Raw genomic sequence first — 17,585 nt, forward strand, 5'->3', positions numbered from 1 at the left:
ACATACAAACTGCGTCTGTCAGAGGCACTTCCCCTATGAAAAACTAGGGAGTAGGACCCACTGGGGTTCAGTCAGGGACAGGTTCCACTGATCAGGAATCCACCAAAGGAAAACTTACAGATACAGCCTGGCACAGGCTGTCTCCTGGCAGAAAAGGCAGGGAGGCTGTGCTAAAGATACATTGCTCAATACAGAAAGAGGTTTAAATGCATCTCCTGTCAATAATCAACTGGGGAGATGTCCAAGAGAAAATTATTAAAAGGACCCACTTGTAGCAGGCCCCTCAGTCAGACCATTTCAGATTCCAATTAATGTAGACTCTCCATGTGGCAGTGGGAGGGAGGGATGTCTGCTCAAATCCAGCAGCCTTTTAGTCAAGGCCTTGGAAGTAGGGGACAGAAGCATGCACCCCTGTGCACCCGAGAATTCACCCAGGCACATTTAGCTCAATGAAGGAGCTACAGAACTGAGCTAGACACAGCATCCGTGCAGGAGGCACTTCCCAGAACAACTCCCATTGTAGGAAAAGAAGGAACACATCAAATGATGGAAGGGGCTCAGAGTCAGGGAAGACCTGAGTTCAAATTTCACCCTTCATCTTATGCAGTTCCTAGCTAGAACTCAGGCATTTCCCAAAGCTTTCCCTGGCTCTTTCCAAACCTCCTTCAGTCATCTGAAAAATGGAGCTAGGAATGCCTATAATAGGTATCTGAAGGGTCCTCAGGAGGGTCACCTGAAATGACGCACACTTTAAAGTACTAAGTATTGTAGTGTTGTTATAAATACTGAATTGTTAATGATAATATAATAAATAATAATAATATAATTTTCCAAAAGGAATCTCCTGGGGGCAGCTAGGAGGTGCAGTGGATAGAGCACCAGCCCTGAAGTCAGGAAGATCTGAGTTCAAATCTGGTCTCAGACACTTAACACGTCCTAGCTGTGTGACCCTGGGCAAGTCACTTAACCCCAATTGCTTCAGCCAAAAAAAAAAAAAAAAAAAAAACAGTGACTCTCAATCACCTGTGACCCCAGGTGAGCACACAATCTTTCCTCAGCCAAACTCTCTGAACTGGAGAGGAGGTGCCAACTTGGACTGACAAAGGGGATTCCTCCCTCAGAGTGTGCAATAGTAATGGATGATTGAATACTGGCCAACAAAAAACAAAATTATAAGGACTTAGGGGAGGAGGTGCAGAGAGAAGGAAGGGGGCAAAGGAGATATTTCCTTACCTTGTTCCCAGGAGATCGAAGCAAAATAAACCTATGCTTCTTCTTTAAGAAAGCTCGATAGTCTTGGCACTTCTCATAGCTGCCCAGTTCTACGGTCTCTATGCAGTTCTGCTCATCCTGGGGAGAAGAAAGAAAGGTGATCACTAGATTAATTAGAGGATGAAATTCCATCTTAGTTCCAACCCTGCTCGAGCACTTACACACACACACAACACACACATTCAGGGCTGGAATTTAGGAAGGCCAGCAGTCTCCCCTACAGTGTTACCTGTAAGAAGAAACACTAGTACACAAAGGAAATTTTAAAATATTACTTTTTAATAATTGAACAAATTTTACATCAAGTATTTATTGTTGAAAATCTCTTGGATAACTACAAAAAAAAAAGGGGGTCCAATTTTCAAACCTGGCTGAGTATATCCCTATATCAAAAAAATACCTATATCAAAATACCAGCATCAAAAAATACCTGATATTGATGAGATATTATGGAGCAGCTATAACTACAAATGGAAACTTCTTAGGGATGTTCACCATCGATGGTGAACACAGCTTTCCCTGAGTTGCAGATTCTTGATTTGTGAAAGAGCTCTGGGCAGGGAGAATGGCTACAGAAGGTCCAATGAGAAAATAAACATTTACAGTGGGAGTTCTAAATAACAAGGTACATCATTGAGGCACAATTCAGCATAAAAGGGTGTTGCCTTCAAAAGCCTTACTGCATAGGTGGGAGAGAGGATATATAGGAAAAAAAAAAAAAGGAAGAATGGTAACAATAGGTAGAGTCCTATAATAAAGAAGGAAGGAAGGAAGAAAGGAAGGAAGGAAGGAAGGAAGGAAGGAAGGAAGGAAGGAAGGAAGGAAGGAAGGAAGGAAGGAAGGAAGGAAGGAAGGAAGGAAGGAAGGAAGGAAGGAAGAGAGGGAGGGAGGGAGGGAGAGAGGGAGGGAGGAGAGAATAAAATGAAAACAAACAAGGACAGCTTTGAAAGTTACATGTGGACAAAAAAGACTGTTCACCTCCAAACACAGAAATGATAGTCTCACACGACAGATTTACAATTTTTTTTTTTTTAGGGGAAGACATGGTCAAATTTGTTTTGTTTGATTATACATGTTTGTAAGAGAGGATTTTGTTTTTCTTGCTTTCTCAAATGGGAGAATAATAGAAGATGAGAAAAAAGGAAGAACTTCATATGAAAACATTTTTTTAAATATATATGTCAAACTTATTATATACTTTAAAAGCATGATGTAAACAAGAGATTTATAGTTTTATATCCAGTCCTTAAAATGTCAGTCCTAGTCTGCAATTCAACCAATGGATCCTCTTTTACTTATTTTACAGATGAGGAAATTGAGACAAGGAAAGTTGTAAAGGGCTTTGCTCAGGGTCACTAATGCAATTAGTGGCAGAATTGGGATTCAAACTCAGTTCTTCTGCTTCTAAATCCAGTGAGCTTTCTCATACCTTTAAGTTAGGCATTGAAGACTTGGTAAGAGGTTCTAGTTCCTACAACAGAACTGCATAAGCAAAAAAAAAAAAAAGGGGGGGGGTGGGGAAGACATGGACTAGCTAGTGGTTAGTAAGCCTTTCTACTAACCTACTTGGTGGTTCTGGGGCCAGACTGGATACCATGAAATGGCATGGAGAGCTTGATCACTGACCCTGTTCTTAGACTACAGAAGCTGCTGAAAAGGTGGAATAATTCCTAAGAATAAATGCAGGACTTTGGGACATCATGAAGTCCATGGGTTCTTGGACAGATTTCTGGGTGTCTATGGACTTGGATGGGGGGAAAAATTGTGACTTTATTCAACATAATTGGTTTGCTTTGTAATTTTCTACTTGTATTAAAGACTGTTTTGAGAACAGGTCCGTAGACATCACCTGATGGCCAAAGGGGTCAATGACACAAAGAAAGATAAGAAGCCCTTATATGGTTCTACTACCTCACTTTACAGTAAACTAAGGCCCATACAAAACCACATAATTGGTCTGTGGCTCCACTGACCAATCAGCTAATAACAAGCATTTATCAAGTGCCAAGTATGTCTCGGGCACTGTTCTAGGCACAAAGGAAGACAAAGACAGTAAGTTCTGAAATATTTTCTTCTACTCGCAAGAAGCTTCTACTCAATCAATTAATCAAAAGAAATCCCCCTTGGGCTATGCCATCCTTGGGTCTCTTGGTCATGAGGGTAAAGGCCAAGCCCATCAGTTCTGGGCTGAAGCCTGTGGGACAGTCCCCCTAGAAAGCGTCACCCCAGGAAGCTCGGCCTTTAGTGGCCACACATCTTCCAGCATTCTCTGTGATTAAACGAACCTCCGACAGCCACGGAGCCCATCCCCCCCTTCACCTGCAGCCCCCTCAAGCTCTTCAGGGGATTCTCACTGCGCTCTCCCCCCACCCCAAACCCACCCAAGACTCCGATGGGGCTCGGGAGAGGCAGCAAATTCAACCTCCTTTCTCCCCGACTCCCCACCCCCAGTTAATTGGCTTATCCCCTGGGTGTGACTAAGTTAAAGCGTTCTTCCTGGGTGTGGTTTTCTCTTCCCTCAGGGAGTTCTGAAGTAGCAGAAGCGGATCTGGCCTGGCCTGGAACACACTGAGCCTGGGGCTGAATCCTCCAGTAACCCCGGCACCCTAAAAGAGGCAGCAGCCCAGCCTGGGTACCACGGAGAGCCTGCAGCAAACAGCAGAGGCTCTGGCAGGGTCTGGGTCCCACTGACCCGAGCTAAGGATTTCACAGGCAGTTGTCACCTGTGAGACCCAGCTGAGCAGATGCACTGATAGCTCTTGATAATTCCTATGTACAGGTGTTTATCTGAGCTGTTTTGTTGACACAAAAAGCTGTCATGGCAAGGTGCTGAAGGCCTGGGAACCTGCACCGCCCCTGTCCTGCATCCCGTCCCCTCCAAACTCAGGCTCCGTACGGGCAGCTCCCTGCCTGGCTCCACTCTAGCCTGTCCTAGTCTTCAAGACCTAGCGCACGTCCCCCGGCCCCAACTCTGGAAAGCCTTGCTGGACCCCACCAGTGAGCCCCCCCCCTGCTGCAAGGACGCCCTTCTTATTTGACAGTTATAGAAAACCAGCACATTACTGATTACAAAGCCCTTTTTTCACAGCCTGGCTATCAAGCAGACGGTTCAAATATAAAGAGGTGGTTTCTGTCTGCACAAGTGTTATTATTCCCATTTCCCAGATGAAGAAGCTGAGGCTCAGAGGTAATGGGATTTGCCCAGGAGGTGTCACAACCAGCAGTCCAACCTGAGGCGCCCCACTTCTAGCCCCGGCCTTTCCTTTTCAACACTGTCACACGTGAGGATGGACTGACTGAATTAGCATCCGAGGGGCTTCCTTACGGACTCTGATGAAGCTGATCCTGGTTGAGAAAAGAGCCAGCTACAAAGCAGTTTCTAAGGGAAGCTTTTACTGGACGGCAGAGGCAACCTCCCAGCTGCACAAATACAAACACCGAATCCCCCTCCCCTCCTCCCCCTCCCCAAGACACACATCCTGGAGAATGATAACTGCGCCTGGGGGCTGGGGGGAGTAAGGCCGGCCCTCTGCCGATGCCATTGCCAAGAGATGCTATTCCTGAATGGCCAGCTAGCTACCAGCTGCCTGCTCATACCCACCCCGGCTGGGGGAGAATTTCTGGGCACTCTGAGCTTCATCTCAGCTCAAATTGCTGAATCATTCCTGACCTTCTACAGCTCAAAAAACTACCCCCTCAAACAACAAATCCAAAGCATTGGGAGAAGCATCTTTGGAATATCAACTTCCCTGTCAGCAAGAGAGAGCCAGAAGCATTCTTAAGGATCCCTGTTCCTTGTCTCAAAAAAAAAAGGGGGGGGAGGGGTTAGAAGTGAGCTAAGAGATATTTCATAATTCCTGCTCCACAGTCAAACCCCTCACTACCCCCCTTCCTCAGAAGGTTAAATTCTTGAAATTGTGTTTTGGGTTTCAAATAGTGATCCTTTTCGCTTAACTGAATTTTTCTCTCTTCCCCGTAAATCAGCCCGGGATGAAGCAATAGGTAAGTGAAGCTGTCTCCATTCTCCAGGCTCCCACCAGATGTGGCCAAAGACATGCCTGACAGAGTCTGACAGCCCCACAGCTGCTGGGCTGTCACTCATCCTCACAGCAACTGGAGAGCTGAGCTGTGACAAGAGCATTTCTTATAAAAATACCACCACACGTCCACGTTTCCAGCTCAGGCACATCCAAATTTGGCAATGGCGGCAGCAGCAACGCTGCCTCTTACATCTGGAGGGTGTCTGCATTCTCACCCGCTCCCGTTCCCCAGCACTACAACCCCTGGGCTGGACTCAGGTAGGGAAGGACCAGATGCCCTGCAGAAGGCAGCACCTTTTGAGAAGAATCTAAATTCGTGCTTCTCGATTTTTTTTTCTGTGACACATTTGTGAACTTGCACTTTAGAAGTGGGAGGTCCCCCTGCTTCCTTTGCTCCTCAAGCCAGCTATTCTCTGATAACATTCATTTAATTTCACCCCTCAACCATGTACGGTAACACCTTCTGTATTCAGAGATCCTCTCAGTCCTTTAGCCCTTGAAAGAAGCTTGACTCCTTAGAACCTCCCAGAGAGTTTTATTGACTCTTCCTTAACCAACAAGTCTAAAAAATTCAGTGATCTAGTTTCTTAAATCATAGATTACAAGCAGCAAAGGAAAGGGGGGCAAAAGCTGGTGCTATTAGAGGCAGATGCATTAACAGTAGAGGTGACAGCTGACAGCCTGGACACACTGAAGAGAGAAACAGAAAAACTAAAAACGCACAGAAGTGTATTACTATTCACTACAATAATGGATGTTTGTAAAGATGACCCTGAGTCATCAAGAAAAGGTTAAATTCTGTTTCTCGATTTAATAAAGCAGACTATGACATATTTTATAAAGACTTCATTCAAAATTATTAGAACAAAATATTTTTCAATTTTCAGTTTAAGAAAAAAACTTACTTTCAGCCTTCTCTGATCTTCCCAGCAGTAAATAATCCCTACCTCCTGAGATTCCTCATTATACTGTCTCTCTCTCTCCTAGGCCCTTTTCACATTCTATCTTAAATTATAGTTACTAGTGACCTTCTCATCTAAGTAGATTCCAAGCTCTTTATTATCAGGGACTATATCTTATTCACTTTCATATTAATTAATAATGCTCACTGAATTTAATTTAATATGAGAAGTTCAATTATATGTAACCATTCATTCCCAGAGAATGCTTGATCAATGAGATAATGAGATAGATGTGCCCACTTTACACATGTGTCAGTAATGCCCATTCCTCTCTTCACCATGGTTCCAGCCCCTTCCACCCTGATATCAGTGTCCTGCCAATTCAGTCTGATGATCTGAATCAATAGAAAAATGTCCACACTTCTCTAACCTCCTCTCTAAGCATCAGGGAAAGATATACTGTCCAGCCTTAGGAAACTGATCCGGTCCAAGCATCCTCCTTCAGGCTCATCATGCCCACATGGCAGCATGTTGCTAAGCCAACAGCAGAATAGATAAAGTGTCCGAGATTATACAGGAAACAGAAGGCTGAGACATAACAAGAGCTCTTTAGGAAGTGGTGGGAATGAAAACAATATGACTGAATGGCTGTTCCAGGGTGGGGTTCAGAAACAGCTCCAGCCATGTTCATTTGGCTGAACTCCACCTCGGTTTATCACTAAGACCACTGTGATGATGATCATGATAATTATTTTTATTAAAAATAAAAAGAATGAGGATGCTAATGATAATGATACTATCCTGTACTTATAAAGTACATTTCCTATCTGTTATCTCACTTGTTACTCAAAATAACTCTGGAATGGAGGTATCATTACCCTCACTTTGAAGATTAAAAAACCACAAAATCCAAAGGAAGTAAGTGATCTATCTAAGGTCACCCTGTATGTTAAAGGCAGAGCTAAACCCAGAACTAACAATAGGATTTCTATCAACATTTTAAGACTTATAAAGTACTTTGTAGATATAATCTCTTTTATTCCTCATAACAGCCCTGTGAGGTAGGCACAGTTATTATCCCCATTTTACAGATGAGGAAGTTGAGGTTAAGCAAAGTAGAGTGCCTTGTCTCAGGACCACACAGCTAATAAGTATGAGGAGGGATGGGAACTCACTCAGGTCTTTCTGACTCCAATTTCAGCCTTCTATCCACTGTGCCATACGATTCTGATTCATTAGAATCTGCCTTCCTATTTCTTCCATGTTTTTAGGATGGATAACTCTCCCAACTTCTGTCTATCACATCCTCCAACCTGCCACTCCCCCCTGACCCTCCCCAGTCTGCTCTTCCAATCCCCAAGTATTACAGTTACAACTTGATTGAACTGGCTGGGTTCCTTACCTCGTTCTCGTAGACTAGAAGCTGTGCCTTGCAGAGCAGGAGATATCGATCTTTCCAAAGTCCCAGGAGGCCCCCACTACTCTTCTTGATCCATCCGGCCTTATCTGCCATCTGGGCACCCCGAAGTTTCTCGCCACCCTCCTTCGTGCCCTGAAATGATAGCAATGGACACACCACATGAGGAACAGATTCCAGAGCCAAGTTGGGAAGGAACTTCCCTTAACCCCCAACCTCTGGCTCTCAGTGGTGATGGAAGACGGTCACTGTAAGACATTGTTAAAGATATAACATGTTAATCTGCTAAAATTGGGGTGACAACCATTTTTACATTGGAGACTTTCTCTCAGTGGTTCCTATTCGGCATTTCAGGATTTTAAATTTTACACCCATCTTAGCTGACAACTTAGACTCTCTCAAGTTTGCATGATTGAGTATACCCAGTGTGAGTTTATGTGGGGAAGAGGGGAGGTGTCAAAATCCGGAGGATGCTAGATGAAAATTAGCATTTACTAATTTGGGACATTTTATTATTTACATAAAACTTAAAAAAAAGGTCCAATCAAAAGTAAAAGTGGCTGTACCACTCCTCCTCCTCCTCCTCTTCATGGGTGAGTTCATCTCTTCTGGCCCTATGGAAACAGCCAGAAAAGCTGCCTTTGGAAGAACACACATATGCAAATTTATTTTGTCTCCCGAAATGTTCACAGAGGCACCCTGTTTATAGCAAAGCAGAGCTTTGCCATCCATCAGGAAGAATCTTCCCTTTACACTGCAGAAAGACTCTTCACATACCCCATACCTCCTGGACTTTCACTTCTGGCGTTTGTGAATCCCCAAATAATCTCAGACTATAGGGCTCTCTCAGGACTTTCTGCCAAGGTCACTTCTCTCACTTGGAGCCTGTCGTCTTATTGAGCTGAACTTTATAAACAAAACTTCTGAAGTTCCTCCACCCTCACTCCTTCTTGACCTCTTCCAGGAAAGCAAGAGATCCTTTTAGGGTTCTCAGTTTCACCAATCCAAACTCTAACTGGCACCATGCCCCTTGGGCAGAACATACAACATGAAGGACAGTAGTAGAGGCTAGTTATCACCCCACTCCAAGTACAGCTACCTGATTTCTGGAATAGAACAATCCCAGTGATTCAAATGAAAGAAACAAATTACTTGAATAATGCCCAACTAAGCACTTTTACTCACATAATCCTATGAGATAGGTCATATTTTTAGTTTGTTTGGGTTTGTTGTTGTTGTTGTTGTTGTTTTATTTTTAGTATTTAGTATATTCACATTTTATATAGGAAGAAATTCAGGTTAAGTAACTCGCCCATAGTCACATGGTTGGGAAGTCATAAGGACTCAGAGAGGGACGTGCCCTTCTGACTCTGTGTTCAATATTCTTTTCTCTACATTATACTTTCTTTGCACTTGAAGGAATGAAGAAATCAGAATCCATTCAAAAGCACAGACCTCTTAAGCAAGTTCTCTTGCTTTCAAGCCCTTCTGGAAAGAAATGGGAAAACATCCTAGTCTAGTCTATCTCCCCATCTCCATCCTATGTCCCACTAATTCAAATACTAGATAGTCCCTATTTCAGTACACAGAGTGTAGTCCCAGCCTGGAAGTCTAGAAAAATTGGGACCTGATCCCAATTCTTTATCAAATAAACAGTGTGACACTCAGATTTCCCTCTAGAAATTTTGGAATATAGGTAACCAAGACACCATTCAGACTACTGGGATATGAGCTGATCTCCTCCAAGAGAAGTTTGATTGGGAAAAGGAAATGAGCCAATTATGCAAAATATTGCACTGGTACCCACATGGAACGTAAGTTCTTTGAGGACAGGGACAGATTCCTCTGTGTGTGTGTGTGTGTGTGTGTGTGTGTGTGTGTGTGTGTTCTGTACTTAACACAATTACACAACAGTAAACATTGAATAAATGCTTGATGATGATTGTTGACTGAAAAGATGGACTCCAACTCATTAACTGAACCCCCAATGGACCAAGAATAACACAAAGTGAGAAAGCACGGAATGTGTGCACTCTGGACCATAGGCAATAACCTCCACATTAAGATCATGGTTCCACTGAAGGTTTGACAGAACATCAGGACAATGAGTTCAGACTACTTCTCCAGGGACTTATCTGGCAGTGTAACTACCAGATAGATGCCATTTTTACAGGAATAAGATATAATCCCAGTGTACAAACCCAAGAACGAGAAGAAATCCAGGCCCTCCTCCACTGCCCACATCTAGAAAAGAGGCAAGCAAAAATTTAAAACTGTATTTTTGTACTGCCTTGCTCTTCTCTGAGTGTCTGATGCTCTGTCTTCAGGTCCAATCTTCCTGAAATACTAGTGGAATCAGAATACTTAGGGATAGGATGGCAATGAGCGTGATATGAGCAAGCTCAACTTCTAACAGCTACTGAATGTCTAGCTGTAGGTGACGCAAATGTATTACAATGCACTGGCCCTTCTCAAGAAGCTTTAGAAAGCACAGAAATGAGAGGGCACAGACAGCTCACACTATGTACCATAGGAAGCAATCCTAGGGATATGATTCATATTTGGGATACAATTACCTTGCTACACAAGACAGGATAAATATGATGCTAGACTGTTTGGTACAGACTAGATGCTAAAAGAATTTACAGCAAGAATTCAAATAGGGTCAGGGAAGACTTCATGGAGAGTGTCTCTTTTCTCCCTAAGCTTTGGTCCTACATTTTCCATTAAACCTTGGAAAGAGCACTGGATCTGGAGTTAGTGCACATGGGTTCAAATGGATATCCAAAACTTACTATCTACAATCTGGCCAGAATATTTACTTCTTTAGATCTCAATTTTCCTCATTTGTAAATGAAGAATAGTCTAAATGATCTCTTAAAATCTTTTTCAGCTCCAAATTCAGGATCCTACCTTAACCACTCCAGCTCACAGGGATTTCTCTCTCCTGGACACTTTACTGAATTTACTTTTTCATACTGTTCATTTTATATTTTAGCATATGAAGCTTCAAAAAGATATTTGGCTCCTGACTTGTCTTCTAAGTAGATTATAAACACCTTGAAGGCAGGGAACCATTCTATATATATATATCTATATTGTCTTTCCGTTTCCCCCTCAAATGCTAGGCAAACGAGATGAACAAATAATACATAAGTATCAGGTAAGATGTGTGCTGATAAAAATAGGATGTGTGCTAGGCCTGGAAGGACATGTAAGACTGTAGAATTTAGAAGTTGAAGGGATCTTAGAGAACATCTCATCCAGCCCTCTCATTATGAAGAAACTGGGAAACTGAGGCCCAGGAAGCGATTTGTCCAAGAGCCATGCTCTTAACCAGATTTTTTTGGAGGGGGATGTGTACAAGACATCCTTTTAATTTAATCTTCAGTATTAAAATTTTTCCATTCCTTTCTAGACAATCAACAGAATAAATCAATTCCTGATTTGCAGTCTTGACTAATTTCTGAGGAACTCACAGCAAAAATTTCTCAATCCTCAAAACCTGTATGAGAAGATTCCAACATACCACTTATACTAGATAAATTAGAGATGATCAAGACTGGAGTGAGGGGCTACTGGAAAGCCTATAATAAGGTGGTTAGTACACAGTGTTAATCCTGAAAAGTGCATAAATGTGGATCAAATCATTCTGTTGTGCCATGGAAAGAAGCTGCAGGATTTGAAGTAAGAAAGTCTGAATTTTAATTGTGCCTCTGCTGCATCCTCGAATGCAATTACTTTGCTGAGTAACTTCAGCTTTCTGGACCTCAGTTTCTTCATGTGTAAAATGTGGCATTCAGACCAGAAGAGTACAGAGGTGGCCACCAGCTCCTTAAGCTAGGGCTGGAAGGACATGTAAGACTGTAGAATTTAGAAGTTGAAGGGATCTTAGAGAACATCTCATCCATCCCTCTCATTCTGAAGAAATTGGGAAACTGAGGCCCAGGAAGCGATTTGTCCAAGAGCCATGCTCTTAAACTTAGACTCAAGCCACAACTCTTCATGTTCTGCCACAGATTTAGAAGGGTAGAATGAGTAAAGGATAGGCATAGTTAACAGCATGACATGTCTTTTATTATCGCACCTCATCATCATCCCCACACATCACACATGGTCCCCCCCTTTGCAGATGGCTAAGTTTAGATATACTCTGTTCCTGCTGTCACTCCATTCCACCTGCCTCCTCCCTTTTCCACCTCCTCCTCAGACTCTGAGCCACCCTCCCCCCTACTCCATGAGGTCAGGGGATTGGCAATGCACCCGGAAGTTTTAATAAGCCATCCCCTTTCCTTGGCGAAGCAAACCACTGCCACAGTGGAGGCTTTGTCCTTCTCAGCCTAGTTTCGCGGCTGCCTCTCCTCTCACTCACTGACCGGCTGACCATGGCCTTTTTTGTTTTTCCCTTCCCCGTCCCTCCTCCCAATCATCAGGTCTCCATGGGTACATTTTAGGTACCTTCTGCTATATCCCAAGACCACTCAGCATCAGGACGCCTCTTCTTCCCAGGGGAGTCCCAGAGCCAAGGACAAGATGCCACCATAACCACTACAGGGGAGGTTTTTCAGTAGGGGAGAGAATGACCAAACTGTATAATCTGATAAACAAAAAAGTGCTAGGTAGCCATGGACAAGACTCAAAAGTGTCCAGAATGATAGCCTTAAATTGGTTACAGAGCACCCTATTCACTGAGATTCCTATAGTCAAATACAACAAATTTTTAACCTGATGAATGAGTAATACAAAGATACTGAGTAAATTAGAGATGGCAAAAGCTAAGCCTAGATGCAACTGGAATGCCTGAAGTCAAAGCTAGGGGGTAAGGGGAGGAAAGAAACTATTTCCTGTAGGAAGTAACTTCTAAGCAGTTCTGAAGCTAGAAAGGGACACACTTTGACAATCATAAGGATGAGGACATATAAAGGGCAGAGAAGGTTCCCAAGTAAATCAGCACACAGAACATTAAAGCTGGGAAAAATCTAAAAGATCATAGAATATAAGATATTCCAAACTCCTCATTTTTATACATCCAGGCAATGGAAAGAAAGCACAGAAATGAAGTGATGGGCCCAAAATTCTACTTGGTAGATAGACACTCAGTCAATCTAATCTGGTCCCTGTCCTTTCCACTACCCAATACTGCCTCTGCAAAAAGGGAAGAGGTCTGCAGGAATAATCAGACGAGATAGACTGGAGCAAAGAATACAAGACAGATAACGCCAATGGGTTAGAAAAAACTATGGCCAGGAATTGAAATCTGATTTGGAAGAAACTGAGAGGAGACAAGAGTTTCTGGGAAAGGGAGTGGCAGTATCAAAATGATGCTAAGGGGAGGTTTTCTTCACTTCCCTATACAGGATGAAGAGGAAGCTATATTGTCCAGGTGTGAGGAAATGGAAGCCCAAATTAGGCCTGTAGTTGCAAGCCTGGGGAGGAAAAAGTCAGAGCTGAGAAATAATTTAGGATAGAAATGATTAGGATCTAGTACCAAGATAGACATAAGGTAATATAAGGTAAAGATATAAGGAGATAAAAGGTAAGAAGAAAAAGAGGTATTGAAGATTGAATATGACTTCCAAATTGGGGGGAGAGAATGTGATGAGGGATGAAAATTCCAGTGGCAGTGAATAAAATGGTAGATGGGAGGATGAAGAAAAGATAAACATTATATTTTCACTTTTTTAGTGTTAGTTGTCTTTAATAGAGAATATGTTGGATCTGGAGTCTCTGGTTGAGATAGTTTTGGGACTGGCTCCCAAAACTATCTCTAAAGAGGCTCTGACCTAAAAAGTTGTATTGGCAGGAAACCAGATTATCCTGTTCCAATAATGGCCATCCTACCCCAATTTTATCAAGAAGTGTTTGGGAATCCAAGCAGAAGATAAGACTATTGAATCTGGAAAGATCTAAAAGAGTATGGGGAAGTCACTTAATTTTTTTGGCCTCAGTGTTATTATCTGTAAAAAGAGGGAGTTGAACTAAATGACCCATTAAGATTAGCTCTAAAGCTATGATTCCATAAACCATCTTTCTTTACAGATGAAGACACTTAAGTCTAAAGGGAAAAAAAAGTATTATAACGTACACACATGAGACTTTCCCATTCACTCCAGCTGCTGGGCTCTCCCAAGAAATTATCATGCATATATTTTAAATTTTTTTATCTATTAAAATCCCCCTCATGGAACCTGAGCTCTGTAAGGGCAAAGAATGTTTAGTTTTTGACTTTGTAAACTAAATCACCAACAGAATACCAAGCACATAGAAGATACTTAAGAAGTCTACTATGTTACCCAAAGTTACAGAATGAACAGCAGAGATGAGACTAAAACTTCCCTTATAGCAATCTAGTGTCTGATCATGTTGCTACCCATAAAAACATAACACTGAGACAGCAGGAAGGAAAGACAGTAGATATTCTTTGATCAAATGGTCATTACCAGTTGACCGTATGTGAAAAGTTTCTGGCCCAAGTCAGTCAGGATCTTGGTACACTCAGCTATCACTTCAGCCAAGGGTTAGGAACTTGGGTTCAGGGAATGCTAAGGACCATAATGGCACCATTATGGCCACATTTTCCCTTGACCACAAGGGGTCAGGTCATCCTGGCCAAGAGAAAGGAGTCAAGTTCTTAGACCTCCTACTTCTAGCCTCCTATCTCTAAACTCTTGATTCAGTTTTCCTTGGAATTTGAGACTCCAGAATTTCCTCTCAATGAAAGATTAAGGAAGTATCACCTCCAATTACCTAAATAATAGGAATTCTTTCCTCCACATACCCAAGCCACTATGACCCTTCTAGGTAAGAGAAATTCTAGAACCCTTTGCACATTATATCTGTCTCTGATCAAAAAGCTGGAGAAAATCCTGGATTAAGATGAGGAAAGGCTATGGCCTGCCATCAGGGCTGACACTTCTCTCCCACTGTCACCCTCCCTCTCTCTACTTTCCTTTCAGCTCTCTTCCCTACAGAGAAACTGTTCCTCATACCCTGCCCAGGATAGGAAAGGGGGAAAAAGGGGATAGCAAAAGTCAAAGACATCATCTGCAGCTGTAAAGATCAGTCTTCTGCTCAGCCTAGGGAAAAAAGCCACTCGGGCTACCCAACAGTCTTATTAACAGCCTCTGTCCTCCTTCCCCCAAAACCCCTCCCCCTCACGGTGTTTCTTGGACAGATGTGGTCCGGTGGGTGGGACTACATAAAGGACCTTTTCTGGGTAGAAAAACGAAATTTCTGAGTTCGAGGAGGGGCATGTGTGTGTCAGCAAGCTTCCCTTCCCAAAACCTCTCTATACCAGGCAGGTTTCCTTCATCTACTGAGATACATAGTTACATTGGCTCAGATCTCTGTTATATCTGGCAGTTTAGGTTTGCCCAACAACCTATTAGAACTTGAAAGAAAGGCTCCCCTTCTCTGCCAGACACAGAAACACACTTAAAGAGTGTTTCTCCTACCACAAAAGTAGAGTTGAATTTCGGGGCCCCAGGAAGCTTTCCCCCTTTCCTGATTTAGGAGGTGGTCACACCTTCAGAACCCTGGTCTGGGGAAAGAGGCAGAAAAAGGAGGGGTAGTTAGACCAGGGTTGGAGGTAGAGTCTGGGCACAGAAGAAGCCCCCCAGCCAGACTGCACTCCCTCTACTCCGAGGATGAGCAGCGCCGCCAGCCCTTCACGCCCTCGCAGGCATCGTCTCTCGGGATCCCCGAACCACTAGCCTCCTGCCTGCCTGCCCGCCCCCGCCCTTCCTCCCGGTCTGTTCCCTGGACTCTCCCTCAGTCTCGCCCCAGTCAGCGGATCCGGCGCCCCTGCTCAGTGCCCGCAGCCCTGAGCTGAGCCCGGGGCACGGTGCGCCCGTATCCGCCGCCGCCACCCCTCGCGGCCACGGGAGAGATACGCGGCTGAGACCGAGGAACCCCGAATAGGGCCGAGGGAGGGGTCCAGGACGACCCCGGTCCAGGCCATCCAGACGCCTGAGATTGAAGCCCGACGACCGGGAGCCCGGCAAAGGCGCGCCCGTCCCCCCGAGGCCGAGCTCGACAGCCCCTTCTCCTCCCTCCTTCCCTTCTGGGGGGCCCCCTGCCGCCAGCCTCACCTCCTCCTCCATGGCCGGGCCGAGCGGGAGGCTGGGGAGAGGAGGGGAACGGGCGGGCGGCTCCCGCTCCTGCCGCTCCGCCCTGGGTGTCACTAGCCGGTCCGCCGCGGGTCCCCTGCGGTTGTGCTCGCCCCCATCCCGGCCGGGCGGCGGCTACTCCCCTCTGTCTGTCCCGCCCGCAGCTCCGCCAGAAGAAGAAACTTCGGCGGGGGGCGGAGCCGGAGGCGGGGAAAGATTTCTGGGGTCGGGGCGGGATTGGGGGCGGGGTGAGGGGACCGGGAGGGGTTGGTAGGGTCAGAGTTGGGGTGGGGCCGGACCCTGGAAGTGGGGGATAAGGACTAGAGGAACCGAGAGGAGTTGTTGTGTTAGTGGGGCCAGAACCTGGGCGGGGCAAGGGGCCGGACAAGGGCGGAACGAGATGGGGGTCGGAATGGGTTGGTGTATTGGTGGAACTAGAGCCTGGGCGGGGTCCGGAGGCGGGACCGAAGAGGCCAGGAGGGGTTGTGGGGCCGGGGCCGGGGCCGGGGCCTGAGCCTAATAGGGGCAGGGGCCGGACCTGCGGTGGGGCGGGCCCTTTCTTTCCTCTGGGCACGTCCCCGATACGGGACTGGGTGGAGTGTAGGATGGGAGACCGTGGTGCACGGCCTCAGTTTGAAGTCACCTGTCTGGAGAAGAACCTCTACCCTAGGTTGGGGAGGCGGAAAGGGCTCCGGAACCGAAGCAAAATTCAAGCTGTGGTAGGGGCAAGGGCTGGAGACTGATGGCTAGGGACTAAAGATGAGGATAAGCGAGATAAGTCTGGGACGGGCCCGCCTTGACTGGGCTGAACCAGGCGGAGCTAGGATTTGAAAGAGGCGGAGTCGAAGCTGCCGGAGTTTAAACCTCCAGCCGATCACCTCCTGAGACGTGACTCTAGCCCGGCCCTTTATCCCCCTCCTCTTTCTTCGAGCTTGTCTCCTTCTGGTTGGCTGGTCTTGGGACCCGCCTGTAGCGCCTCTTTGGTTGTGGGTACCACTATCTGCCTTCCTCCATCTGAGCAGAGTAGTGGTCCAGGAGAAGGAAAGCAAAGAAGAGAGCGTTGGAGGCAGAAGAAGGCTGAAGGAAGCTATAGGAATTAAAGCAGGGCCTGGACGGCTTCTTTTTGCAATGGGTTGCATCAATCTGGTCACCTCCCTCTCAGGTCTGTCAGAGAGCTGGGGATTAGCACACCTAATTCTTTTGGCAGGTCAGGCTCTGATTCATGTCTTTCAGAGATCGACTCTTGCTCTCGTGGGCTTCAATTTACCTTGGTACACATGAAATGCTATGTAATAGAGAGTTGAACTTCGAATTAGGAGAAATCTAATCTAGTTTTTAGCATTTGTCAATCTAGCTTTTTAGCATTTAGCTGTTTTGAAACCTTGAACACAAGTCATTTAACCAAACCTCAGTTCTCTCATTTGTAAAATGGTAGTAATAATACCTATAGCACTTGTCTCCCAGAGCTATTATAAGGATTAGATGAGATAACGTGCTTTTGCAAATTGTAAAGTGCTATCTATATAAATGGCAGCTATTATTACAAAAAAAGGATTCTGGAAATGGGAGCAATTGGACTTCCCAAACACCGGAGAATTCAATCTAAGATCTTTGCCAAGTGTAACTGTATGTGATTTTCTTTTTTTTCTTTCTTTTTTTTATTATAGCTTTTTATTTACAAGATATATGCATGGGTAATTTTTCAACATTGACAATTGCAAATCCTTTTGTTCCAACTTTTCCCCTCCTTCCCCCCACCTTTTCCCCCAGATGTTAGGTTGACCAATACATGTTAAATATGTTAAAGTATAAGTTAAATACAATATATGTATACATGTCCAAACAG

At 44.7% G+C, this 17,585-nt stretch overlaps 1 protein-coding gene across 1 annotated transcript in view; it reads right to left on the reverse strand.

The window, feature by feature from the left end:
* Positions 1-16,075, reverse strand: part of PLEKHO2 (pleckstrin homology domain containing O2) — a 36,634-nt gene extending 20,559 nt beyond the window's left edge. Inside the window, exons 1-3 of the mRNA XM_051980868.1 lie at positions 15,722-16,075; positions 7,617-7,766; positions 1,234-1,350 (exon numbers count right to left, since the gene is read on the reverse strand). Of these exons, the coding sequence (XP_051836828.1) occupies positions 1,234-1,350; positions 7,617-7,766; positions 15,722-15,733 (279 nt within the window). The 5' untranslated portion in view covers positions 15,734-16,075. The remainder of the gene's footprint in view (positions 1-1,233; positions 1,351-7,616; positions 7,767-15,721) is intronic.
* Positions 16,076-17,585: the final 1,510 nt, after the last annotated feature.

Source organism: Antechinus flavipes, chromosome 2 (assembly GCF_016432865.1).
Source record: "Antechinus flavipes isolate AdamAnt ecotype Samford, QLD, Australia chromosome 2, AdamAnt_v2, whole genome shotgun sequence".
Classification (NCBI taxonomy): Eukaryota; Metazoa; Chordata; class Mammalia; order Dasyuromorphia; family Dasyuridae; genus Antechinus; species Antechinus flavipes.